Source organism: Salmo salar, chromosome ssa17 (genome assembly GCF_905237065.1).
Source record: "Salmo salar chromosome ssa17, Ssal_v3.1, whole genome shotgun sequence".
Classification (NCBI taxonomy): Eukaryota; Metazoa; Chordata; class Actinopteri; order Salmoniformes; family Salmonidae; genus Salmo; species Salmo salar.
Window position 1 is genome coordinate 82,853,404 of NC_059458.1, and position 27,500 is coordinate 82,880,903.

At 47.8% G+C, this 27,500-nt stretch overlaps 2 protein-coding genes across 2 annotated transcripts in view; one reads left to right on the top strand and one right to left on the bottom strand.

The window, feature by feature from the left end:
• LOC123723986 (voltage-dependent calcium channel subunit alpha-2/delta-4) overlaps window positions 1-27,500 on the top strand; it is a 189,969-nt gene that overhangs the window by 72,640 nt on the left and 89,829 nt on the right. The gene's annotated exons all lie outside the window — the stretch shown is intronic.
• LOC106575063 (leucine-rich repeat and transmembrane domain-containing protein 2) overlaps window positions 684-27,500 on the bottom strand; it is a 44,151-nt gene continuing 17,334 nt past the window's right edge. The window contains exons 3-4 of the mRNA XM_045700258.1: window positions 7,000-7,596; window positions 684-2,842 (exon numbers count right to left, since the gene is read on the bottom strand). Of these exons, the coding sequence (XP_045556214.1) occupies window positions 2,355-2,842; window positions 7,000-7,596 (1,085 nt within the window). The 3' untranslated portion in view covers window positions 684-2,354. The remainder of the gene's footprint in view (window positions 2,843-6,999; window positions 7,597-27,500) is intronic.

Sequence of the window (27,500 nt, forward strand, 5' to 3'; positions counted from 1 at the left end):
CCATTTCATCCCATACATCCCATTTCATCCCATACATCCCATACATCCCATTTCATCCCATACATCCCATTTCATCCCATACATCCCATTTCATCCCATTTCATCCTATACATCCCATTTCATCCTATACATCCCATTTCATCCCATACATCCCATTTCATCACATACATCCCATTTCATCCCATACATCCATTTCATCCCATTTCATCCCATTTCATCCCATACATCCCATTTCATCCCATACATCCCATTTCATCCCATACATCCCATTTCATCCCATACATCCCATTTCATCCCATTTCATCCCATACATCCCATTTCATCCCATACATCCCATTTCATCCCATACATCCCATTTCATCCCATACATCCCATTTCATCCCATTTCATCCCATACATCCCATTTCATCCCATACATCCCATTTCATCCCATACATCCCATTTCATCCCATACATCCCATTTCATCACATACATCCCATTTCATCCCATACATCCCATTTCATCCCATACATCCCATTTCATCCCATACATCCCATTTCATCCCATACATCCCATTTCATCCCATACATCCCATTTCATCCCATACATCCCATTTCATCCCATACATCCCATTTCATCCCATTTCATCCCATTTCATCCCATTTCATCCCATACATCCCATTTCATCCCATACATCCCATTTCATCCCATACATCCCATTTCATCACATACATCCCATTTCATCCCATACATCCCATTTCATCCCATACATCCCATTTCATCCCATACATCCCATTTCATCTGTCTCTAGTTCTCTTTCATCAGCATCAGCCTGTTTATCTACCATCATATTAAGATCTGTTATCAAGACACGCCTCCCAAGCTACTATGGAATCCTGGGTAGTGGTCCAGGGTCTCATTCCACTTCACAGAGAACTGTGGTACTGTACTGTACGTGGGTTATTACCCATTTAACAACAACACAACTGGATTCACTTGGTAGTTACCTTTTTTACCAACATCGCTAGCAAGACTGTATACCTGTAGGGTTTTGTCGGAGCAAATCTAACAAGCTCTAAAACGTTACAGGAGATCAGGTTATCACGCAAACAAAACCAACAAAACCAAATGAAAAACTGACACGGGACCAAATGAATGTTTGTCAAAAACCAGGAGTTGGGTCACTGCATGTAATAGAGGCTATATTAAATCATCTAAACCATAGAGCAGTATAGAATCATATACACTCTGGTTGTCCAGCCAATTCAGGGCTGGGGGAAGATCCTGCTAGTTCGTAGGAGAGGTTGATGTCCATCCATAGAGATTACACAGAGAGGGAAGAGAGAAGTCCCCACAGCGTGTGTGTACTCCTCCAGGAGGTGGGAACAGAGGGATGAAAGGGAGGAGGAAGGAAGAGGAAAAGTCCCCACAACTGTTGTGTACTCTTACAGCTGGTGGGAACACAGGGATGGAGGGATAAAACCTTCTGGAGGGATAAAAGACAATAGCAGCATCTTTTAATCCCTTGTTTTTTAATATCCCTCTGAGCGTCTGGCCATCCCTCCATCTCAGAGAACGACAGGAGGGAGAGGACAGAGAGAACCAGGCCATCCCTCCATCTCAGAGAACGACAGGATTGAGAGGACAGAGAGAATCAGGCCATCCCTCCATCTCAGAGAACGACAGGAGGGAGAGGACAGAGAGAACCAGGCCATCCCTCCATCTCAGAGAACGACAGGATTGAGAGGACAGAGAGAATCAGGCCATCCCTCCATCTCAGAGAACGACAGGATTGAGAGGACAGAGAGAACCAGGCCATCCCTCCATCTCAGAGAACGACAGGATTGAGAGGACAGAGAGAATCAGGCCATCCCTCCATCTCAGAGAACGACAGGATTGAGAGGACAGAGAGAACCAGGCCATCCCTCCATCTCAGAGAACGACAGGAGTGAGAGGACAGAGAGAATCAGGCCATCCCTCCACCATGTCATGCCAGACCAGACCCAGTTCTTGTTTCTGCGGGGCCGTGGGGTTTGTGGGCTGAGGGATAGAGAAGGGTCATTGGAGGTTCAGAGTTTGTTGATCACACTATCAGGCGGTTGTCTAGTGGTCTGACACGTTCATGTCTGTCTCATCTCATCTCAGAATGAGATCAGGGTTCAGAGTGGAGGAGAGGACACATTGTGATTGTCATTTGGTGGAGATAGAGAAGACAGTAGCAGGAGCTGGTTAGTTTCAGGGGGAGAGGAGGAGGAGGAGGAGGAGGAGGAGGAGAAGCGGCACAGTAGGACAGCATCCAGAGAGAAGAATAAGGAGGGAGAGGAGGAATAGAGCCCTTTCAACCCTGACCCCTGACCTCCAACCCCTGACCCCTCTATGCCACAGAGGAGATCTGCTTGTCCTCAGGCTCTGCGTCCCCCTCCCCGTCTCCCATCAGCGGCTGCCTCTTCTTCAGCTCTCGTTGATACTTGGCCATGAGCGAGGCATAGATACATCCGTAGGCCGCTGCCCCCACCATCATGATACACACGATACCACACACCACCCCGGCTATCACCACCGTCCCGATGGCCCTCCGCACGCTCACCGGCTGGTAGCGCCGCCGCACACAGTCCGGGACGGGCACCAGGTCGCCCGCAGCGGGGACTTCGGACGTGGGGGCTCCGCCGGTGCCTCCGGAGCCGGTAGTTCGGCCGCAGGGCGGGGATGAACCTTCTTTTCCTCCGCTCCGCGGCCCCCCTCCTCCCCTGTTCTCGTCATCCAGTTGGAGGCAGTAGTTGAACATCTCCACTGGAACGCCACGGATATCCCGCCCTCGCAGGTCCTTAGGGAGGGTACACTCCACCCCATCTACCTTACCACCTGGAGGGAGAGAAAGAGGGGAGCGGGGGGGAGGATGAGGGAGAGAGAGAGGGGGGATAGAGGACAGAGAGAAGGGGAGAGAGAGAGGGGAGAGGGGGGATAGAGGACAGAGAGAGGGGGAGAGAAGGGGAGAGAGGGAGAGCGGGGATAGAGGACAGAGAGAAGGGGAGAAAGAGAAAGAGGAGAGAGGGGGGATAGAGGACAGAGAGAAGGGGAGAGAGAGGGGAGAGGGGGGATAGAGGACAGAGAGAAGGGGAGAGAGAAAAATAAAATGTTATTCAGAGTAAAAGCATCAGATGGTATTCAGAGAGAGAGACAGAGAGAGACAGTGAGACAGTGACAGAGTGACAGAGAGAGACAGTGAGACAGAGTGACAGAGCGAGACAGTGAGACAGAGTGACAGTGACACAGAGAGAGACAGAGAGACATTGAGACAGAATGACAGAGAGAGTGAGAGAGAGAGAATTACCACCACACATCAGTCATCATCCTCCTGGTAAGTAAACAAGTCTGCGGTTTCATCAGAATGAATACAAATAAACGGCAACTGGCAGCCATTGTGGAGCCATGGGGGGGTGTATGGTGGAACCAAGGGAAGGTCACAGCTAGCATGCAACATTACCACTCCACTCTACTGTACAGTGACTGCTCTCTGTCTGACTGACACTCAGGGTCTGCTGGCTGTATAACTGGCTGACAGGATTGGTGAAGCCCTCTAATATGTCAGTCTTTCCATGTTGAATCGGAGATGGCCTCAACTAAGGCCCTTGGATAATTGATGAGATGACAAGTGTCTGGACCAGGGTGTGGACGTGCCTCAGGGGAAGATCTAGCAATGTGTGTGACAGTCAACATAAGGATTAGGTGACTCATTTGTTGAGGGAGGGAGGGAGGGAGGGAGGGAGGGAGGGAGGGAGGGAGGGAGGGAGGAGAGAGGGAGGAAGAGAGGGAGGAGAGAGGGAGGAAGAGAGAGAGAGAAAGAAAGAGAGAAAGGGAGGAAGAGAGGAAGAGAGGAAGAGAGAGGGAGGGAGGAAGAGAGAGAGAGAGAGAGAGAGGAGGAAGAGAGGAGAGAGAGGGAGGGAGGAAGAGAGAGAGAGAGAGAGAGAGAGGAAGAGAGGGAAGAGAGAGAGGGAGGGAGGAGAGAGAGAGAGAGAGAGGGAGGAAGAGAGAGAGAAAGAAAGGGAGGAAGAGAGGGAAGGAGAGAGGGAGGGAGGAAGAGAGAGAGAGAGGTAAGGAGGAAGAGAGAGAGAGACAGAGAGAGAGGGAGGAAGAGAGAGAGAGAGAGAGAGAGAGAGAGAGAGAGAGAGAGAGAGAGAGAGAGAGAGAGAGAGAGAGAGAGAGAGAGAGAGAGAGAGAGAGAGAGAGAGAGAGAGAGAGAGAGAGAGAGAGAGAGAGAGAGGATGTGTGATCACATGCCGCGTTTGTTTCAACATGTGTCCGGGATGAACGTCTTGCAACGGAAGCATTTTATTTACAAACAAGCACGCCCACTCATTCTGTGGTTGAAACAGGTGACTTGGCCCCAGCTACTCCTTCTAAAGGAAGGGTACTAACAGAAGCTCCAGGAATAGAGGGGATGCAGTGGGGAGAAGAGCCCCAGTCTGAGAGGCCTGTCTCTGGGTAGATGCTCTCCCTCTCCCCCCTCTCCTCTCCTGGATGTGATGTGGGGGCAGATGGGTATCAGGAACATGGGTGAAAACATGGACCTACCTGCACTCTCACTTCGTCACTTCGTCACTTCGTCACCTCAAACACACACACACGGACCTGCCACACTCTCTCTCCGTCACTTTAAATGGCCTCATAAATACTGAAGAGGGATGGCCCGGTCCTTCTGACAGTTTACTACTGGAAGTGTCAGCTTTATTTTTCAACCATTTAGTTTATCTAGCTGCCGATTTATGGTATTCCCTTGTAAGAGTGTGGAGTAAATTCTCTCCGGGTGAGAAGCCGAGAAGTCTCAGAGCTGGTAGGTTTTCACTGTCCGAGACGGGGATGTAACGATCGGTCAGGACATGGTTGTTCGCTGTTCTACAGAGAGAGGGCATTAGAAAATCATGAGGGCTAAAAGCTACGGCTGGCTGTTAGGACAGTTCCTGGCGGTTAGGATGGAACCTGGCTGTTAGGACAGTTCCTGGCTGTTAGGATGGAACCTGGCTGTTAGGACAGTTCCTGGCTGTTAGGATGGAACCTGGCTGTTAGGACAGTTCCTGGCTGTTAGGATGGAACCTGGCTGTTAGGACAGTTCCTGGCTGTTAGGATGGAACCTGGCTGTTAGGACAGTTCCTGGCTGTTAGGATGGAACCTGGCTGTTAGGACAGTTCCTGGCTGTTAGGATGGAACCTGGCTGTTAGGACAGTTCCTGGCTGTTAGGATGGAACCTGGCTGTTAGGACAGTTCCTGGCTGTTAGGATGGAACCTGGCTGTTAGGACAGTTCCTGGCGGTTAGGATGGAACCTGGCTGTTAGGACAGTTCCTGGCTGTTAGGATGGAACCTGGCTGTTAGGACAGTTCCTGGCTGTTAGGATGGAACCTGGCTGTTAGGATGGAACCTGGCGGTTAGGATGGAACCTGGCTGTTAGGACAGTTCCTGGCTGTTAGGATGGAACCTGGCTGTTAGGACAGTTCCTGGCTGTTAGGATGGAACCTGGCTGTTAGGACAGTTCCTGGCGGTTAGGATGGAACCTGGCTGTTAGGGCAGTTCCTGGCTGTTAAGATGGAACCTGGCTGTTAGGGCAGTTCCTGGCTGTTAGGACGGTACCTGGCTGTTAGGACGGTACCTGTCTGTTAGGATGGAACCTGGCTGTTAGGACGGTACCTGGCTGTTAGGACGGTACCTGGCTGTTAGGACGGTACCTGGCTGTTAGGATGGTACCTGTCTGTTAGGATGGTACCTGGCTGTTAGGACGGTACCTGGCTGTTAGGACGGTACCTGGCTGTTAGGACGGTACCTGGCTGTTAGGACGGTACCTGGCTGTTAGGATGGTACCTCTCTGTTAGGACGGTACTTGGCTGTTAGGACGGTACCTGGCTGTTAGGATGGTACCTCTCTGTTAGGATGGTACCTGGCTGTTAGGACGGGACCTCTGTTAGGACGGGACCTGGCTGTTAGGACGGTACCTGGCTGTTAGGACGGGACCTCTCTGTTAGGACAAGACCTCTCTGTTAGGACGGGACCTGGCTGTTAGGACGGGACCTCTCTGTTAGGATGGTACCTCTCTGTTAGGATGGTACCTGGCTGTTAGACGGACGGACCTCTGTTAGGACGGGACCTGGCTGTTAGGACGGTACCTGGCTGTTAGGACGGGACCTGGCTGTTAGGACGGGACCTCTCTGTTAGGATGGTACCTCTCTGTTAGGACGGGACCTCTCTGTTAGGACAAGACCTCTCTGTTAGGACGGGACCTGGCTGTTAGGACGGGACCTCTCTGTTAGGATGGTACCTCTCTGTTAGGATGGTACCTGGCTGTTAGGACGGGACCTCTGTTAGGACGGTACCTGGCTGTTAGGACGGGACCTCTCTGTTAGGACGGGACCTGGCTGTTAGGACGGGACCTCTCTGTTAGGACGGTACCTGGCTGTTACAATGCCACAACAGAAGGAGATCACTTTGGCTAGCATATTCGATTAGATTCAACTTTATTGTCATTGTACAAGTACATCGAAATGCACTTAGCATCTGACCAGAAGTGCAAATAAAAGAGTACAAAAAATGTACAAGTGAAACAAGTAGGTACAATGTGTGTTATTAAGTGGGATGTATAAATGTGCAATGAAGGCAAATTGAAAGTGCAAGGAGGCATGCAACAGAAATGCAGGGATAGCAGCAATAAGGTTACTGAGCTAGACATGTATATATAACTCCAAGAGAGGAGTTTCCCTGACATTGCCATAAGCCTGTAAAATCTGTGACTCTCCTCTAAATCTATCCCACCAAACCAACTCCCAACTGGGGTAGAGTATATAGAAATTCACAGGTGGATTCCCAGAGGACTCCTTAGCAGTAAGTAGTTAGTAGAGTGTAGAAGAGTAGACTTGAGTACAGTAAAGACTTATCATTTACAGGAAGTAATTCTAAACATACTGGAGACCCATCCACCCTCTCACCCTCCCTCCTTCCCAAACCCTGACCCAAAACCAACCCTTCAGTCTCTCACCTCTGTACAGCAGCCACTCCATCCAGTGCTTGAAGTCCCTCAGGTTGCAGTCACACTCCCAGGGGTTAGCCCCTAGCTGAAGATACTGGAGGTTAGCCAGGGGCTCGAAGGCTGCTCTCTCCAGGGCATGGAGCCTGTTCCCTGCCACGGAGAGCCACGTCAGCCCCTGCAGCTCATCCAGCAGACCCAAGGGGATATCAGACAGCCCGTTGAGGGAGACATCTAGCTTCCTCAGCCCCACCAGCCCCTGGAAGAGATCCCTATTCAAGGCCCTAAGACTGTTGTTGTGGAGGGTCAGATCTGATAGATTCCCCAGGTCCTTGAAGAGCACTGGGGGTAAATCATCCAGGTAGTTGTTGGAGAGATCCAGTCGCTCCAGGGAGGTGAGGTTAGCGAAGGACCCTGGACCCAGGGAGGAGAGGTGGTTGTTGGGCAGCAGGAGGGTGCGGGCGGTGACGGGGAGATGGGTGAGGGCGGGCATGGAGAGCAGGCCGCGCCCACTGCAGTCTACGTCGGTGGCGTTGCAGAGGCAGGTCGCAGGACAGGCGGTGGTTAGATCCACCAGGGAAGACAGGACACACAGGAGACACAGCAGAACTGGAGACAGACGGAGAGAGAAAGGGTCAGAGGTCAATAAGGCAGAAACCAATCTCCCTGTCAAATGATTGTACAAGAGAGAGAGGGACAGAGACAAAGATACAGAGTTAGAGAGAGACCCACATGACCAAAAAGATACAGGGTTAGAGAGAGACCCACATGACCAAAAAGATACAGGGTTAGAGAGAGACCCACATGACCAAAAAGATACAGAGTTAGAGAGACCCACATGACCAAAAAGATACAGGGTTAGAGAGACCCACATGACCAAAAAGATACAGGGTTAGAGAGAGACCCACATGACCAAAAAGATACAGAGTTAGAGAGAGACCCACATGACCAAAAAGATACAGGGTTAGAGAGAGACCCACATGACCAAAAAGATACAGGGTTAGAGAGAGACCCACATGACCAAAAAGATACAGAGTTAGAGAGAGACCCACATGACCAAAAAGATACAGGGTTAGAGAGAGACCCACATGACCAAAAAGATACAGGGTTAGAGAGAGACCCACATGACCAAAAAGATACAGAGTTAGAGACCCACATGACCAAAAAGATACAGGGTTAGAGAGACCCACATGACCAAAAAGATACAGAGTTAGAGAGACCCACATGACCAAAAAGATACAGAGTTAGAGAGACCCACATGACCAAAAAGATACAGAGTTAGAGAGACCCACATGACCAAAAAGATACAGAGTTAGAGAGACCCACATGACCAAAAAGATACAGAGTTAGAGAGACCCACATGACCAAAAAGATACAGGGTTAGAGAGACCCACATGACCAAAAAGATACAGAGTTAGAGAGACCCACATGACCAAAAAGATACAGGGTTAGAGAGACCCACATGACCAAAAAGATACAGGGTTAGAGAGACCCACATGACCAAAAAGATACAGGGTTAGAGAGAGACCCACATGACCAAAAAGATACAGAGTTAGAGAGACCCACATGACCAAAAAGATACAGGGTTAGAGAGAGACCCACATGACCAAAAAGATACAGAGTTAGAGAGACCCACATGACCAAAAAGATACAGGGTTAGAGAGAGACCCACATGACCAAAAAGATACAGGGTTAGAGAGACCCACATGACCAAAAAGATACAGAGTTAGAGAGAGACCCACATGACCAAAAAGATACAGGGTTAGAGAGACCCACATGACCAAAAAGATACAGAGTTAGAGAGACCCACATGACCAAAAAGATACAGGGTTAGAGAGACCCACATGACCAAAAAGATACAGAGTTAGAGAGACCCACATGACCAAAAAGATACAGAGTTAGAGAGACCCACATGACCAAAAAGATACAAAGTTAGAGAGACCCACATGACCAAAAAGATACAGAGTTAGAGAGAGACCCACATGACCAAAAAGATACAGGGTTAGAGAGAGACCCACATGACCAAAAAGATACAGGGTTAGAGAGAGACCCACATGACCAAAAAGATACAGGGTTAGAGAGAGACCCACATGACCAAAAAGATACAGAGTTAGAGAGACCCACATGACCAAAAAGATACAGGGTTAGAGAGAGACCCACATGACCAAAAAGATACAGAGTTAGAGAGACCCACATGACCAAAAAGATACAGGGTTAGAGAGAGACCCACATGACCAAAAAGATACAGGGTTAGAGAGAGACCCACATGACCAAAAAGATACAGGGTTAGAGAGACCCACATGACCAAAAAGATACAGGGTTAGAGAGAGACCCACATGACCAAAAAGATACAGAGTTAGAGAGACCCACATGACCAAAAAGATACAGGGTTAGAGAGAGACCCACATGACCAAAAAGATACAGGGTTAGAGAGACCCACATGACCAAAAAGATACAGGGTTAGAGAGACCCACATGACCAAAAAGATACAGAGTTAGAGAGACCCACATGACCAAAAAGATACAGGGTTAGAGAGACCCACATGACCAAAAAGCAATGTCTCTGTATGAATGAAATACAGTGTCAATATGTTTTCATTCCCCGTCAACTGAAGCTAAAAAAAGATCCTTATTCTTTGGGTAGATAGACGGCTTGGCTGAAGCCTTAGGTATTTGTTTTGGTTGTTGGCTGGCCTAGTGAGACTGACAGGATGGGGTTAGAGTAGGACAACACATATGGGGGGTCATCCTTAGTCTAAACATCACCATCAAACAGAATGACACTACAGAGTGAATCACTATCAAGTTCAAAAAGAGAATCAGTCTTTGGTTAGAATAGATGGGAACCCTTATCGTCTACTGTCTGGTTGTTGTCTGACTGAGAGAGGACATTAGCTAAGTGTCTGGTTGTTGTCTGACTGAGAGAGGACATTAGCTAAGTGTCTGGTTGTTGTCTGACTGAGAGAGGACATTAGCTAAGTGTCTGGTTGTTGTCTGACTGAGAGAGGACATTAGCTAAGTGTCTGGTTGTTGTCTGACTGAGAGAGGACATTAGCTAAGTGTCTGGTTGTTGTCTGACTGAGAGAGGACATTAGCTAAGTGTCTGGTTGTTGTCTGACTGAGAGAGGACATTAGCTAAGTGTCTGGTTGTTGTCTGACTGAGAGAGGACATTAGCTAAGTGTCTGGTTGTTGTCTGACTGAGAGAGGACATTAGCTAAGTGTCTGGTTGTTGTCTGACTGAGAGAGGACATTAGCTAAGTGTCTGGTTGTTGTCTGACTGAGAGAGGACATTAGCTAAGTGTCTGGTTGTTGTCTGACTGAGAGAGGACATTAGCTAAGTGTCTGGTTGGTTGTTGTCTGACTGAGAGAGGACATTAGCTAAGTGTCTGGTTGTTGTCTGACTGAGAGAGGACATTAGCTAAGTGTCTGGTTGTTGTCTGACTGAGAGAGGACATTAGCTAAGTGTCTGGTTGTTGTCTGACTGAGAGAGGACATTAGCTAAGTGTCTGGTTGTTGTCTGACTGAGAGAGGACATTAGCTAAGTGTCTGGTTGTTGTCTGACTGAGAGAGGACATTAGCTAAGTGTCTGGTTGTTGTCTGACTGAGAGAGGACATTAGCTAAGTGTCTGGTTGTTGTCTGACTGAGAGAGGACATTAGCTAAGTGTCTGGTTGTTGTCTGACTGAGAGAGGACATTAGCTAAGTGTCTGGTTGTTGTCTGACTGAGAGAGGACATTAGCTAAGTGTCTGGTTGTTGTCTGACTGAGAGAGGACATTAGCTAAGTGTCTGGTTGTTGTCTGACAGAGAGGACATTAGCTAAGTGTCTGTGTGTGTCTGTGTGTGGGTACGTGAGTGAGTGAGTGAGTGAGTGAGTGAGTGAGTGAGTGAGTGAGTGAGTGAGTGAGTGAGTGAGTGAGTGAGTGAGTGAGTGAGTGAGTGAGTGAGTGAGTGAGTGAGTGAGTGAGTGAGTGAGTGAGGTGTGTGTGTGTGGAGGTGTGAAGCCACACCAGTCCGTGTCTGGGGATCTCTAGCCAAAAGCCTGGCATGTGTTATTAATGAGAGAGAGAGAGGACGAAAGGCAGCCAATGTCAGCGGTCTGTCAGGGTCATGCTCAACCTTTGGCTCTCTGACAGTAGCCTTGGACAGACTGCATTCAGGACGCTGTCTGAAGGTTATTCTCATGTGGCAGTTGAAAGGGCAGAGGCTAGAGGTAGAATATGCAGTAGTGTGGCCATGCTACACACACTCAGAGGCAGACTCACACCTGATAGGATAGGACTATAGATTCCTTCAGTCTCTCTCTCTCTCTCTCTCTCTCTCTCTCTCTCTCTCTCTCTCTCGCTCTCTCTCTCTCTCAATACAATTTAAGGGCTTTATTGGCATGGGAAACATATGTTAACATTGCCAAAGCAAGTGAAGTAACTAATATACACAAGTGAAATAAACAATAAAAATGAACAGTAAACATTACACTCACAGAAGTTCCAAAAGAATAAAAACATTACAAATGTCATATTATGTATATATACAGTGTTGTAACGATTTACAAAATGGAAAAGAAATAAGCATAAATATGGGTTGTATTTATAATGGTGCTTGTTCTTCACTGGTTGACCTTTTCTTGTGGCAACAGGTCACAAATCTTGCTGCTGTGATGTCACACTGTGGTATTTCACACAGTAGATATGGGAGTTTATCAAAATTGGGTTTGTTTTAAAAAAAAATGGTGGATCTGTGTAATCTGAGGGAAATATGTGTCTCTATGGTCATACATTTGGCAGGAGGTTAGGAAGTGCATATTTCTCTGTCTCTTTCTCTATGTCTCTCTCTCTGTCTCTCTCTGTCTCTCTCTGTCTCTCTCTCTCTTTCTCTGTCTCTCTCTCTGTCTCTCTCTCTCTCTCTCATATTAATTAGGGTATATCTAATGTCCCACTCCTCTGTCTAGTTATTGATCCCTACTTTCAGAACAGGAGTGATGATGACAGGGTTACACCTCTTGGCCCTGAGAAGGCTCTGACTCAAACCCTTAATCAGTCAGTGTCCCGAACCTTGTTCTGAGAAAAGCACTTTGCTTTATTTACATTGCTGTTTTACGAGAAGCAGCGTCTATATTTAAACACTTCCTGTGCAGAGCGAGATGACTGAGGTGACAGGTTTCTGGAGGACAACTCTACAAGGAGGGACCCAGAGAGAGCACTAGAAGGACTGGAGTGAACTACAGGGGAGGGACCCAGAGAGAGCACTAGAAGGACTGAGGTGAACTACAGGGAGGGACCCAGAGAGAGCACTAGAAGGACTGAGGTGAACTACAGGGAGGGACCCAGAGAGAGGACTAGAAGGACTGGGGTGAACTACAGGGAGGGACCCAGAGAGAGCACTAGAAGGGGTGAACTACAGGGAGGGACCCAGAGAGAGCACTAGAAGGGGTGAACTACAGGGAGGGACCCAGAGAGAGCACTAAATAAAGAAAATAGTACACAAATTATTGATGCACAAAAATATTTAAGCAACAGGGATCTTGATCCAGGAGGGGGTTGAATATCTCTGCTGTAACCAAGAAGTTTGATCTTGACATCTAGACACTTAACTAGCAAGTTAGCAAACCAAATGCATAGCTGGAGCCCTGAGCTGCATATCATTTATTTGACACATCTTAGATTTCTCTAGTTATACCCAACTTATAGTAATAAGCAGTGGCATTTCAAAATACCCCGGTATACGGTATAAATGGTATATCGCCGAACCCATCATCTTCGTCATTATCTTCAGCATCACCATCATCTTCATCTTCATAATCTTCATCATCACCATCATCTTCATCATCATCTTTAGCACCTTCATCACCATGATAACCACCATCTTCATCATCTTCTTCATCATCGTCTTCATCGTCGTTTTCATCTAAACTAGGCTGTCTGGTAGATATTATCATCTTCATATTAACCAGCTGTTATCTTTCTATATCTGATGTAATGTGAATGCAACTCTAACCCAGTCTGAGATCTAACACTGGAGCTTCAACAGGAAGACAGCTGTGTGTTTGGCTGTGGAGAAACTGCCTTGCAGCTCTGTAAATTATTTGAGGGGAATGTCTTTTTCCAGACTGCAGCAACTTCCGCTGTTGTTTGCAGTGCTCAACTGTTAGCTGGTCTCCCCTGGCGAGGAGGAGAGGTATTTGTAATGATGCCGTAGACAATGGAAGTCTCAGAGATGTTTTTCACTGGCTCTCTTCTGCTTAGCTTTTGATTCAGTATTTATGAGATGTTAAGTCAAAAGATAGAAGCTTATTTTAGCTCTTTAAACGCTTTGTTTCAAAAAGCACAGAACGCCTTGGAAGCCTCTTTTACTCAATTTGCATGACATTAAACTCTGAGAGGGAGAGAGAGAAGGATAAAAACATCTTGATCCCTTTATTGGGTCAAGCCACCCGAGCAACGACTTGTTCACCCCACTACCACCCAGTACCCCGTCCTGAACTTTAGTCACTGTTACTAGCCTCCACCCAGTACCCTGAACCTTAGTCACTGTTACTAGCCTCCACCCAGTACCCTGTACCTTAGTCACTGTTACTAGCCTCCACCCAGTACCCTGTACCTTAGTCACTGTTACTAGCCTCCACCCAGTACCCTGTACCTTAGTCACTGTTACTAGCCTCCACCCAGTACCCGTCCTGAACCTTAGTCACTGTTACTAGCCTCCACCCAGTACCCTGAACCTTAGTCACTGTTACTAGCCTCCACCCAGTACCCTGCCCTGTACCTTAGTCACTGTTACTAGCCTCCACCCAGTACCCTGCCCTGAACCTTAGAGACTGTTACTAGCCTCCACCAGTACCCTGTCCTGAACCTTAGTCACTGTTACTAGCCTCCACCAGTACCCTGCCCTGAACCTTAGTCACTGTTACTAGCCTCCACCCAGTACCCTGCCCTGAACCTTAGAGACTGTTAATAGCCTCCACCAGTACCCTGCCCTGAACCTTAGAGACTGTTACTAGCCTCCACCCAGTATCCTGCCCTGAACCTTAGTCACTGTTACTAGCCTCCACCCAGTACCCTGTACCTTAGTCACTGTTACTAGCCTCCACCCAGTACCCTGTACCTTAGTCACTGTTACTAGCGTCCACCCAGTACCCTTCCTGAACCTTAGTCACTGTTACTAGCCTCCACCCAGTACCCTGAACCTTAGTCACTGTTACTAGCCTCCACCCAGTACCCTGCCCTGTACCTTAGTCACTGTTACTAGCCTCCACCCAGTACCCTGCCCTGAACCTTAGAGACTGTTACTAGCCTCCACCAGTACCCTGTCCTGAACCTTAGTCACTGTTACTAGCCTCCACCAGTACCCTGCCCTGAACCTTAGTCACTGTTACTAGCCTCCACCCAGTACCCTGCCCTGAACCTTAGAGACTGTTAATAGCCTCCACCAGTACCCTGCCCTGAACCTTAGAGACTGTTACTAGCCTCCACCCAGTATCCTGCCCTGAACCTTAGTCACTGTTACTAGCCTCCACCCAGTATCCTGCCCTGAACCTTAGTCACTGTTACTAGCCTCCACCAGTACCCTGCCCTGAACCTTAGTCACTGTTACTAGCCTCCACCCAGTACCCTGCCCTGAACCTTAGAGACTGTTAATAGCCTCCACCAGAACCCTGCCCTGAACCTTAGTCACTGTTACTAGCCTCCACCCAGTATCCTGCCCTGAACCTTAGTCACTGTTACTAGCCTCCACCAGTACCCTGCCCTGAACCTTAGATCTGTTACTAGCCTCCACCAGTACCCTGCCCTGAACCTTAGTCACTGTTACTAGCCTCCACCCAGTACCCTGCCCTGAACCTTAGTCACTGTTACTAGCCTCCACCAGTACCCTGTCCTGAACCTTAGAGACTGTTACTAGCCTCCCCCCAGTACCCTGCCCTGAACCTTAGTCACTGTTACTAGCCTCCACCCAGTACCCTGCCCTGAACCTTAGAGACTGTTACTAGCCTCCCCCAGTACCCTGAACCTTAGAGACTGTTACTAGCCTCCCCCAGTATCCTGCCCTGAACCTTAGTCACTGTTACTAGCCTCCACCCAGTACCCTGCCCTGTACCTTAGTCACTGTTACTAGCCTCCACCAGTACCCTGAACCTTAGAGGCTGTTACTAGCCTCCACCCAGTACCCTGCCCTGAACCTTAGTCACTGTTACTAGTCTCCCCCCAGTACCCTGTCCTGAACCTTAGAGACTGTTACTAGCCTCCCCCCAGTACCCTGTCCTGAACCTTAGTCACTGTTACTAGTCTCCCCCCAGTACCCTGTCCTGAACCTTAGAGACTGTTACTAGCCTCCCCCCAGTACCCTGTCCTGAACCTTAGTCACTGTTACTAGTCTCCCCCCAGTACCCTGTCCTGAACCTTAGTCACTGTTACTAGCCTCCACCAGTACCCTGCCCTGAACCTTAGAGGCTGTTACTAGCCTCCACCCAGTATCCTGCCCTGAACCTTAGTCACTGTTACTAGCCTCCACCCAGTACCCTGCCCTGAACCTTAGTCACTGTTACTAGTCTCCACCAGTACCCTGCCCTGAACCTTAGTCACTGTTACTAGCCTCCACCAGTACCCTGCCCTGAACCTTAGTCACTGTTACTAGCCTCCACCCAGTACCCTGCCCTGAACCTTAGTCACTGTTACTAGCCTCCACCAGTACCCTGCCCTGAACCTTAGAGGCTGTTACTAGCCTCCACCCAGTATCCTGCCCTGAACCTTAGTCACTGTTACTAGCCTCCACCCAGTACCCTGCCCTGAACCTTAGTCACTGTTACTAGCCTCCACCAGTACCCTGAACCTTAGAGGCTGTTACTAGCCTCCACCCAGTACCCTGCCCTGAACCTTAGTCACTGTTACTAGTCTCCCCCCAGTACCCTGTCCTGAACCTTAGAGACTGTTACTAGCCTCCCCCCAGTACCCTGTCCTGAACCTTAGAGTCTGTTACTAGCCTCCCCCCAGTACCCTGTCCTGAACCTTAGTCACTGTTACTAGTCTCCCCCCAGTACCCTGTCCTGAACCTTAGAGTCTGTTACTAGCCTCCCCCCAGTACCCTGTCCTGAACCTTAGTCACTGTTACTAGTCTCCCCCCAGTACCCTGTCCTGAACCTTAGAGACTGTTACTAGCCTCCACCCAGTACCCCGTCCTGAACCTTAGAGACTGTTACTAGCCTCCACCAGTACCCTGTCCTGAACCTTAGTCACTGTTACTAGCCTCCACCCAGTGCCCTGAACCTTAGTCACTGTTACTAGCCTCCACCCAGTACCCTGAACCTTAGTCACTGTTACTAGCCTCCACCCAGTACCCCGTCCTGAACCTTAGAGACTGTTACTAGCCTCCACCAGTACCCTGTCCTGAACCTTAGTCACTGTTACTAGCCTCCACCCAGTACCCTGAACCTTAGTCACTGTTACTAGCCTCCACCCAGTACCCTGAACCTTAGTCACTGTTACTAGCCTCCACCCAGTACCCTGTCCTGAACCTTAGTCACTGTTACTAGCCTCCACCCAGTACCCTGAACCTTAGTCACTGTTACTAGCCTCCACCCAGTACCCTGAACTTTAGTCACTGTTACTAGCCTCCACCAGTGGTTGATGCTTATTTATAAAACCCTCTTAGGCCTCATTCCCCCTATCTGAGATATCTACTGCAGCCCTCATCCTCCACATACAACACCCGTTCTGCCAGTCACATTCTGTTAAAGGTCCCCAAAGCACACACATCCCTGGGTCGCTCCTCTTTTCAGTTCACTGCAGCCAGCGACAGGAACGAGCTGCAACAAACACTCAAACTGGTCCGTTTTTCCTCCATCTCTTCATTCAAAGACTCAATCATGGACACTCTTACTGACAGTTGTGGCTGTTTTGTGTGATGTATTGTTGTCTCTACCTTCTTGCCCTTTGTGCTGTTGTCTGTGCCCAATAATGTTTGAACCATGTTTTGTGCTGCCTCCATGTTGTGCTTTTACCATGTTGTGTTGCTACCATGTTGTTGTCATGTTGTGTTGCTGCCATGTTGTTGTCATGTTGTGTTGCTGCCATGTTGTTGACATGTTGTGTTGCTACCATGTTGTTGTCATGTTGTGTTGCTACCATGTTGTTGTCATGTTGTGTTGCTGCCATGTTGTTGACATGTTGTGTTGCTACCATGTTGTTGTCATGTTGTGTTGCTACCATGTTGTTGTCATGTTGTGTTGCTGCCATGCTATGTTGTTGTCTTAGGTCTCTCTTTGTGTAGTGTTGTGGTGTCTCTCTTGTCGTGATGTGTGTTTTGTCCTATATTAGTATTTTTAATCCCAGCCCCCGTCCCCGCAGGAGGCCTTTTGCCTTTTGGTAGGCCGTCATTGTAAATAAGAATTTGTTCTTAACTGACTTGCCTCGTTAAATAAAGGTTCAATGTTGACTTCAATGCTTCCTACAGTTGTGTCAAGTTGGCTGGATTTTCTTTGGGTGGTGGACCATTCTCGATACACACGGGAAACTGTTGAGCGTGGAAAACCCAGCAGCGTTGCAGTTCTTGACACAAACCGTTGTGCCTGGCACCTACTACCATACCCTGTTCAAAGACACTTAAATATTTTGTCTTGACCATTCACCCTCTGAATGGCACCTACACAATCCATGTCTCAATTGTCTCAAGGCTTAAAAAGCCTTATTTAACTGCACTGATTGACATCAATAAGGGATCATAACTTTCACCTGGATTCACCTGGTCAGTCTTTGTCATGGAAAGAGCAGGTGTTCATAATGTTTTGTACAGTCAGTGTATAAGGAGAATAAAATTCAATGGCTATATACAGGAAGTACCAGTACTGAGTCAATGTGTTGGGGTATGAGGTAATAACATGGCTATATACAGGAAGTACCAGTTCTGAGTCAATGTGCTGGGGTATGAGGTAATAACATGGCTATATACAGGGAGTACCAGTACTGAGTCAATGTGTTGGGGTATGAGGTAATAACATGGCTATATACAGGAAGTACCGGTACTGAGTTGATGTAGAGGGGTATGAGGTAATAACATGGCTATATACAGGAAGTACCAGTACTGAGTCAATGTGCTGGGGTATGAGGTAATAACATGGCTATATACAGGAAGTACCAGTACTGAGTCAATGTGCTGGGGTATGAGGTAATAACATGGCTATATACAGGAAGTACCAGTACTGAGTCAATGTGCTGGGGTATGAGGTAGTAACATGGCTATATACAGGAAGTACCAGTACTGCGTGCGTGCGTGCGTGCGTGCGTGCGTGCATGCATAGAGTCAGTACAAGAGAGTTAGTGCAGAAAAGTATCATTGCAGGTAGTCTGGGTAGCCATTTGATTAGCTATGTAGCAGTGTTGTTTAGCAGTCCTATGGCTCAGCTTGGTTTGGTTTGGTCCTATAGTGTGAATTAGGCATGAGGGACATTGATACCGTAATACAACATGTCAAAGGACGCCAGGTGTCCCTGATAGAGAGGCTGATCTCCTTTCTGTAACCTGAGCCTTCTGTTGCAGGACGATGGGTACACAGGGGAACCTATCCCAGCTCTTAAAACATGATCACTGCTAGGACACTTAGAGAAGGACCTCAGAGAGGTCAGAGCTTTCCATCCAGCACCCAGCTGGCATTCTTCCTGGGTGCTGTTGTCTGTCTGTCTGTCTGTCTGTCTGTCTGTCTGTCTGTCTGTCTGTCTGTCTGTCTGTCCATTTAGATATTATGCAGCCAGGTCAGACATCTTAACATACACACACATACAGAGCCCTGTTCTGTACCGTGCTGATAAGTCAGCAGCTGTAAACGATAATGATCTGAACAACAAGGTGTGTATCAGCTCCCAGCAGCTCCGTTTGTCCTACTTGTTCTTCCTTCAGCAGCGCATGACACACACCCACTGCCGTGATGCAGCGGGCAGCCTTCTGACTGTGTGGGTTTAGAGGTGGAACCACTGCTAGCACTGTGATGGTGATGGTACACGGGAGAGGAGAGGAGGAGGAGGAGAGGAGAGGCAGAAGAGAGGAGGAGGAGAGGCAGAAGAGAGGAGAGGCAGAAGAGAGGAGGAGGAGGAGGAGAGGCAGAAGAGAGGAAGAGGAGAGGCAGAAGAGAGGAGGCAGAAGAGAGGAGGAGGAGGAGAGGCAGAAGAGAGAAGAGAGGAGGAAGAGGAGAGGCAGAAGAGAGGAGGAGGAGAGGTAGAAGCAGATGAGAGCAGCTCTCCAACTCTGTAATTGATATGTGAGGAGCTGTAGCTTCTAGGGCTGCTTGGATTTCTCACGCTCTATTTCTCACTCTTTTTCTCTCTGACACATCACTCTCTTTATTTTCCTCTCTCTCTCTCTCTCTCTCTCTCTCTGTCTCTCTGTCTCTCTCTCGCTCTCGCTCTCTCTCATTCTCTCTGTCTCCCTCTCTCTCTCTCTCTCTCTCCTCCCTGTAATGTTCTATGATGAGGTTTGGAGTGATGCTGTGAGAAGTAGACACACACACACACACACACACACACACACACACACACACACACACACACACACACACACACACACACACACACACACACACACACACACACAGCAGTAGCAGCTCTTCTCTATAATAATGACAGCATCATCAGAAGTCTCTCTGACTGCCACAGACTGAGACAGTAACAGGATGCTAATATAATTGATATAATCAGTAAAAGTGATTCTCTGAAGAACTGGGTGAATAATTTCTGCTCAGAACACCTCTCATCTCCATGGGACTGGTTTCCGTGGTAATGAGTGGTGCCTTGGGGTGAATCTGGGGCCTGTTCACATGGTGACATCATCTTTTTAGTAGGTTGCATCAGTAAGGAGAGAGAGATTCTGCATTCCCCAACCCAACTTGGTACCAAACTGTTGAAGGGAGGCGGACTACAAAAACATAATGTAGAAGAAAACCAACTTCCTGGATGAATAAAGGTGCTAATTTATGCCGTCACATTCTGCAGGCATAAAACCCCAGTCCATTTCTAAAGTGGTAAACAGCATGCATCATTGATATAATGTTTACTGTCTGTGATGGCTGCAGTTTGTCACAGGACCAATAGGACTGGCTGGAGTGAGAGCTGTGCCCCAAATGGCACACTATCACCTTTGGGCCTTAGTCAAAAGTAGTGCACTATAAAGGGAATAGGATGCCATTTGGGATGCGGACCTGGAGAGAGGCGATAAGTCCGTCAGAGCTACAGGCTCTCAGGCTGGGGCTGAAGCACTGACACACACACAGACACACACACACACACACACACACACACACACACACACACACACACACACACACACACACACACACACACTGAACTTCCTCTTTATGATCGGCCCTCACTTAAAGATGTCCTCCTTTTTGTTGTTGAGGGAATGGAATGTTCTAGCATTCAGGGAGATTTTTTGCATTGTCAATATGCTTCCTGGTTATCCATATCACAGCTTGTGTTGACACTCTACGTTATTAACACTCTGGTGTTGACACTCTACGTTATTAACACTCTCTGGTGTTGACACTCTACGTTATTAACACTGGTGTTGACACTCTACGTTATTAACCCTCTCTGGTGTTGACACTCTCTACGTTATTAACACTCTCTGGTGTTGACACTCTCTACGTTATTAACACTCTGGTGTTGACACTCTCTACGTTATTAACATTCTGGTGTTGACACTCTACTATATTAACACTCTGGTGTTGACACTCTCTACTTTATTAACACTCTCTGGTGTTGACACTCTCTACGTTATTAACATTCTGGTGTTGACACTCTACTATATTAACATTCTGGTGTTGACACTCTCTACTTTATTAACACTCTCTGGTGTTGACACTCTCTACATTATTAATACTCTGGTGTTGACACTGTACGTTATTAACACTCTCTGGTGTTGACACTCTACTATATTAACACTCTGGTGTTGACACTGTACGTTATTAACACTCTCTGGTGTTGACACTCTACATTATTAACACTCTGCTGTTGACACTCTACGTTATTAACACTCTGGTGTTGACACTCTATACATTATTAATATTCTGGTGATGACACTCTACGTTATTAACACTCTGGTGTTGACACTCTATACATTATTAACACTCTGGTGTTGACACTCTCTACGTTATTAACACTCTGGTGTTGACACTCTACATTATTAATACTCTGGTGTTGACACTCTACGTTATTAACACTCTGGTGTTGACACTCTATACATTATTAATACTCTGGTGTTGACACTCTCTACGTTATTAACATTCTGGTGTTGACACTCTCTACTATATTAACACTCTGGTGTTGACACTCTCTGCTTTATTAACACTCTCTGGTGTTGACACTCTTTCAAGAACTGTGCTAAGAACACAAGATGGACGCCTCCATTGACTTTGATGATAATTAAATTCCACCCCCCCGGCCCCCCCCCCACATCTTCCATTGCGTTTTCATCCTAAGGTAGCCATGTCTCTCACCCCCCATCTTGACAGCATGTTCAGAGATGTAGCAGCACAGACCGAGGAGAAGGGATACAGGCTTCATTCATGGTGAATAAAGGCACTAAATCACATGTGGGCCGTGGTTTGTGTGTAGATGAGAGAATCGCTAAAGAGCTCCTGACACACTGATGACAGTCACCGGGTGTGGCGGGCGCCACATAGCCCTTACATATTCTGCTTTGTTTTCCGCCTCTCCCCTCCGTCTCTCCTCCTTCACTCCGAGCATCCCTCGCTCCCCCTCTCCTTCTTTTCTCTCACTCCCTGCCTTTCTTCTGCCTTGTGTTTGAAATGATAGCTTCCCTCCCTCTCTCTCTCTTTCTTCCTCCCTCACTCCCTCTCTTCTGAAATGGGTCTCCTGCTCTGTGTGTTCCTGACACTGTGAAGGAAAGGCTGTCTGTCTGTAGCTGAGAGATAGAGGATTCCTGCTGCTAACTCAGCCTGTTGTACCCTTCTGATGATGTGTTGTAGACCTGAGAGATAGATAGTCCAGCATGTTTACAGTGTGTCAGAGTGGTGTGTGTGTGGATATAATGTGTCCAGCATGTTTACAGTGTGTCAGAGTGGTGTGTGTGTGGATATAATGTGTCCAGCATGTTTACAGTGTGTCAGAGTGGTGTGTGTGTGGATATAATGTGTCCAGCATGTTTACAGTGTGTCAGAGTGGTGTGTGTGTGTGTGGATATGTGTCCAGCATGTTTACAGTGTGTCAGAGTGGTGTGTGTGTGGATATAATGTGTCCAGCATGTTTACAGTGTGTCAGAGTGGTGTGTGTGTGGATATAATGTGTCCAGCATGTTTACAGTGTGTCAGAGTGGTGTGTGTGTGTGGATATGTGTCCAGCATGTTTACAGTGTGTCAGAGTGGTGTGTGTGTGGATATAATGTATCCAGCATGTTTACAGTGTGTCAGAGTGGTGTGTGTGTGGATATAATGTGTCCAGCATGTTTACAGTGTGTCAGAGTGGTGTGTGTGTGGATATAATGTCTCCAGCATGTTTACAGTGTGTCAGAGTGGTGTGTGTGTGGATATAATGTCTCCAGCATGTTTACAGTGTGTCAGAGTGGTGTGTGTGTGGATATAATGTCTCCAGCATGTTTACAGTGTGTCAGAGTGGTGTGTGTGTGGATATAATGTGTCCAGCATGTTTACAGTGTGTCAGAGTGGTGTGTGTGGATATAATGTCTCCTGCATGTTTACAGTGTGTCAGAGTGGTGTGTGTGTGGATATAATGTGTCCAGCATGTTTACAGTGTGACAGAGTGGTGTGTGTGTGGATATAATGTCTCCTGCATGTTTACAGTGTGTCAGAGTGGTGTGTGTGTGGATATAATGTGTCCAGCATGTTTACAGTGTGTCAGAGTGGTGAGACACAGGATTGGAAGAAGAGATCAGAGAAGCACACCCTCAGAGTTTAGAGAGAGAGACAGAGAGAGAGAGACAGAGAGAGACAGACAGAGAGAGAGAGACAGACAGAGAGAGAGACAGACAGAGAGAGAGACACAGAGAGAGAGACACAGAGAGACAGAGTGATATTTGGTGTATATTATCTACTTCACTTGCTTTGGCAATGTTAACATATGTTTCCCATGCCAATAAAGCCCCTTGAATTGAATTGAATTGAGAGAGAGAGAGACAGAGAGAGACAGAGAGAGACAGAGAGAGACATAGAGAGAGACAGAGAGAGAGACAGAGAGAGAGACAGACAGAGAGAGAGAGACAGAGAGAGAGAGACAGAGAGAGAGAGACAGAGAGAGAGAGACAGAGAGACAGACCGAGCGAGAGAGACAGACCGAGCGAGAGAGACAGAGAGAGAGACAGACAGAGAGAGAGACAGAGACAGACAGAGAGAGAGACAGACAGAGAGAGAGACAGACAGAGAGAGAGAGAGACAGAGAGAAAGAGACAGAGCGAGAGAGACAGAGCGAGAGAGACCGAGAGACCGAGAGAGAGAGACATAGAGAGAGAGACAGAGAGAGAGAGTGATATTTGGTGTATATTGTCTACTTCACTTGCTTTGGCAATGTTAACATGTGTTTCCCATGCCAATAAAGCCCCTTGAATTGAAATGAATTGAATTGAGAGGGAGACAGACAGAGAGAGAGGAATGGGAGACAGAGCGAGGGGGAGGAGAGAGAGAAAATAATCCTATTGAAGACTTGTTAGACAGGAGGAGGGTGCTACTGAAGTAGATAGTGATTCTGCTCCAAATCATTATGTGATTCGTCCCAAATGGCACCCTGTTCCCTTAATAGTGCACTACTGTAGACCAGGGCACATAGAAAACAGGCATCTGGTACAAGGTAGTGATTGTAATCCAAAATGTTTTTAATCAACCAGACAAGCCAGTGTCAGTGAGTAATTGTAGAGGGGGTGGCCTTGACATACTGTCTATATTAAAACACACAAACACACACACACACACACACACAAACTCTATTCCTCATCAAGTAAAAGCAGTAAAATTAGATTTAGAAAACGTATAAAAAAACAATTAATGGAACAGCGGGGACTGTGAAGCAACACAAACATAGACACATGCATACACACACATGATAACATACGCACTATACACACAAGTACACATGGATTTAGTACTGTAGATATGTGGTAGTGGTGGAGTAGGGGCCTGAGGGAACACAGTGTGTTGTGAAATCTGGGAATGTATTGTAATGTTTTAAATGGTATAAACTGCCTTAATGTTGCTGGACCCCAGGAAGAGTAGCTGCTGTCTTGGCAGGAACTAATGGGGATCCATAATAAACCCCAGGAAGAGTAGCTGCTGTCTTGGCAGGAACTAATGGGGATCCATAATAAACCCCAGGAAGAGTAGCTGCTGCCTTGGCAGGAACTAATGGGGATCCATAATAAACCCCAGGAAGAGTAGCTGCTGTCTTGGCAGGAACTAATGGGGATCCATAATAAACCCCAGGAAGAGTAGCTGCTGTCTTGGCAGGAACTAATGGGGATCCATAATAAACCCCAGGAAGAGTAGCTGCTGCCTTGGCAGGAACTAATGGGGATCCATAATAAACCCCAGGAAGAGTAGCTGCTGTCTTGGCAGGAACTAATGGGGATCCATAATAAACCCCAGGAAGAGTAGCTGCTGTCTTGGCAGGAACTAATGGGGATCCATAATAAACCCCAGGAAGAGTAGCTGCTGCCTTGGCAGGAACTAATGGGGATCCATGATAAACCCCAGGAAGAGTAGCTGCTGCCTTGGCAGGAACTAATGGGGATCCATAATAAACCCCAGGAAGAGTAGCTGCTGTCTTGGCAGGAACTAATGGGGATCCATAATAAACCCCAGGAAGAGTAGCTGCTGTCTTGGCAGGAACTAATGGGGATCCATAATAAACCCCAGGAAGAGTAGCTGCTGTCTTGGCAGGAACTAATGGGGATCCATAATAAACCCCAGGAAGAGTAGCTGCTGTCTTGGCAGGAACTAATGGGGATCCATAATAAACCCCAGGAAGGGTAGCTGCTGTCTTGGCAGGAACTAATGGGGATCCATAATAAACCCCAGGAAGAGTAGCTGCTGTCTTGGCAGGAACTAATGGGGATCCATAATAAACCCCAGGAAGAGTAGCTGCTGTCTTGGCAGGAACTAATGTGGATCCATAATAAATACAAATACACAAACTATAATCTACTCCTTATCCGTTGCTATGCCACCCAAATTCAGACAGGGATTTCTATTCTCTCCAGTGCTCTCAGATGTGTGTGTGCGTGCGTGCGTGTGCGTTCATGTGTGTGTGTGTGCGTGCGCGTGTGAGCTTGTCTATTTGGAAATGGTTTTGGCGGAGAAAGGCATTTTGATTAAAAACAAAGAATGCATCTTGAAATATTAAATTGTCCAAACAGCGTTTTATAAAATACTAGCTGGTCTACCGTGGATGTGTTTTTAATCATGTTGTCAGGCTGGTTATATACGCTGTATAGCTATGGGTCTTCCACCATGTTACATAACCTCTGCTCTGTAATGACATGTCTACTGGATTGGTTCTGATGTATTACAAGCTTCTAAAAGCAGCCCAAAACCAATCCACCCTAAACCCCTGTGTTATACATCTCTCTGGCTGACCGTATGGTACAGGTCAACCCTAAACCCCCGTGTTATACATCTCTCTGGCTGACCGTATGGTACAGGTCAACCCTAAACCACCGTGTTATACATCTCTCTGGCTGACCGTATGGTACAGGTCAACCCTAAACCCCCGTGTTATACATCTCTCTGGCTGACCGTATGGTACAGGTCAACCCTAAACCCCCGTGTTATACATCTCTCTGGCTGACCGTATGGTACAGGTCAACCCTAAACCCCCGTGTTATACATCTCTCTGGCTGACCGTATGGTCCAGGTCAACCCTAAACCCCCGTGTTATACATCTCTCTGGCTGACCGTATGGTACAGGTCAACCCTAAACCCCCGTGTTATACATCTCTCTGGCTGACCGAATGGTACAGGTCAACCCTAAACCCCCGTGTTATACATCTCTCTGGCTGACCGTATGGTACAGGTCAACCCTATACCCCCGTGTTATACATCTCTCTGGCTGACCGTATGGTACAGGTCAACCCTAAACCCCCGTGTTATACATCTCTCTGGCTAACCGTATGGTACAGGTCAACCCTAAACCCCCGTGTTATACATCTCTCTGGCTGACCGTATGGTACAGGTCAACCCTAAACCCCCGTGTTATACATCTCTCTGGCTGACCGTATGGTCCAGGTCAACCCTAAACCCCCGTGTTATACATCTCTCTGGCTAACCGTATGGTACAGGTCAACCCTAAACCCCCGTGTTATACATCTCTCTGGCTGACCGTATGGTACAGGTCAACCCTAAACCCCCGTGTTATACATCTCTCTGGCTGACCGTATGGTGCAGGTCAACCCTAAACCCCCGTGTTATACATCTCTCTGGCTGACTGAATGGTCCAGGTCAACCCTAAACCCCCGTGTTATACATCTCTCTGATCTGTTCTATATCTCTGACCATATCACTGGAGCCTGTTATCTCCTCATGGACATCCTGCTGTAACACTATCTGATGCACAGGAGGTGTGTGTGTGTGTGTGTGTGTGTGTGTGTGTGTGTGTGTGTGTGTGTGTGTGTGTGTGTGTGTGTGTGTGTGTGTGTGTGTGTGTGTGTGTGTGTGTGTGTGTGTGTGTGTGTGTGTGTGTGTGTGTGTGTGTGTGTGTGTGTGGGGGGAAATAAGGTCATCTTCCCTGTGGGTGGTCATCCTTCATACTGTCACTCATCACACACAGAGTTATGGTTGACTGCTGAGGACAGGACACAGCAGTATGACAGGACACAGCAGTATGATAGGACACAGCGGTATGACAGGACACAGCGGTGTGACAGGACACAGCAGTATGACAGGACACAGCAGTATGACAGGACACAGCGAGGACACAGCAGTGTGACAGGACACAGCAGTATGACAGGACACAGCGAGGACACAGCAGTGTGACAGGACACAGCAGTGTGACAGGACACAGCGGTGTGACAGGACACAGTGAGGACACAGCAGTATGACAGGACACAGCGAGGACAAAGCAGTGTGACAGGACACAGCAGTATGACAGGACACAGCGAGGACACAGCAGTGTGACAGGACACAGCAGTATGACAGGACACAGCGAGGACACAGCAGTGTGACAGGACACAGCGAGGACACAGCAGTGTGACAGGACACAGCAGTATGACAGGACACAGCGAGGACACAGCAGTGTGACAGGACACAGCAGTATGACAGGACACAGCGAGGACACAGCAGTGTGACAGGACACAGCAGTGTGACAGGACACAGCGGTGTGACAGGACACAGTGAGGACACAGCAGTATGACAGGACACAGCGAGGACAAAGCAGTGTGACAGGACACAGCGAGGACACAGCAGTGTGACAGGACACAGCGGTATGACAGGACACAGCAGTATGACAGACAGCAGCAGTCTGGTCTAGAGGAGACAGTGGTAAAGGTAGCAGCAGTCTGGTCTAGAGGAGACAGTGG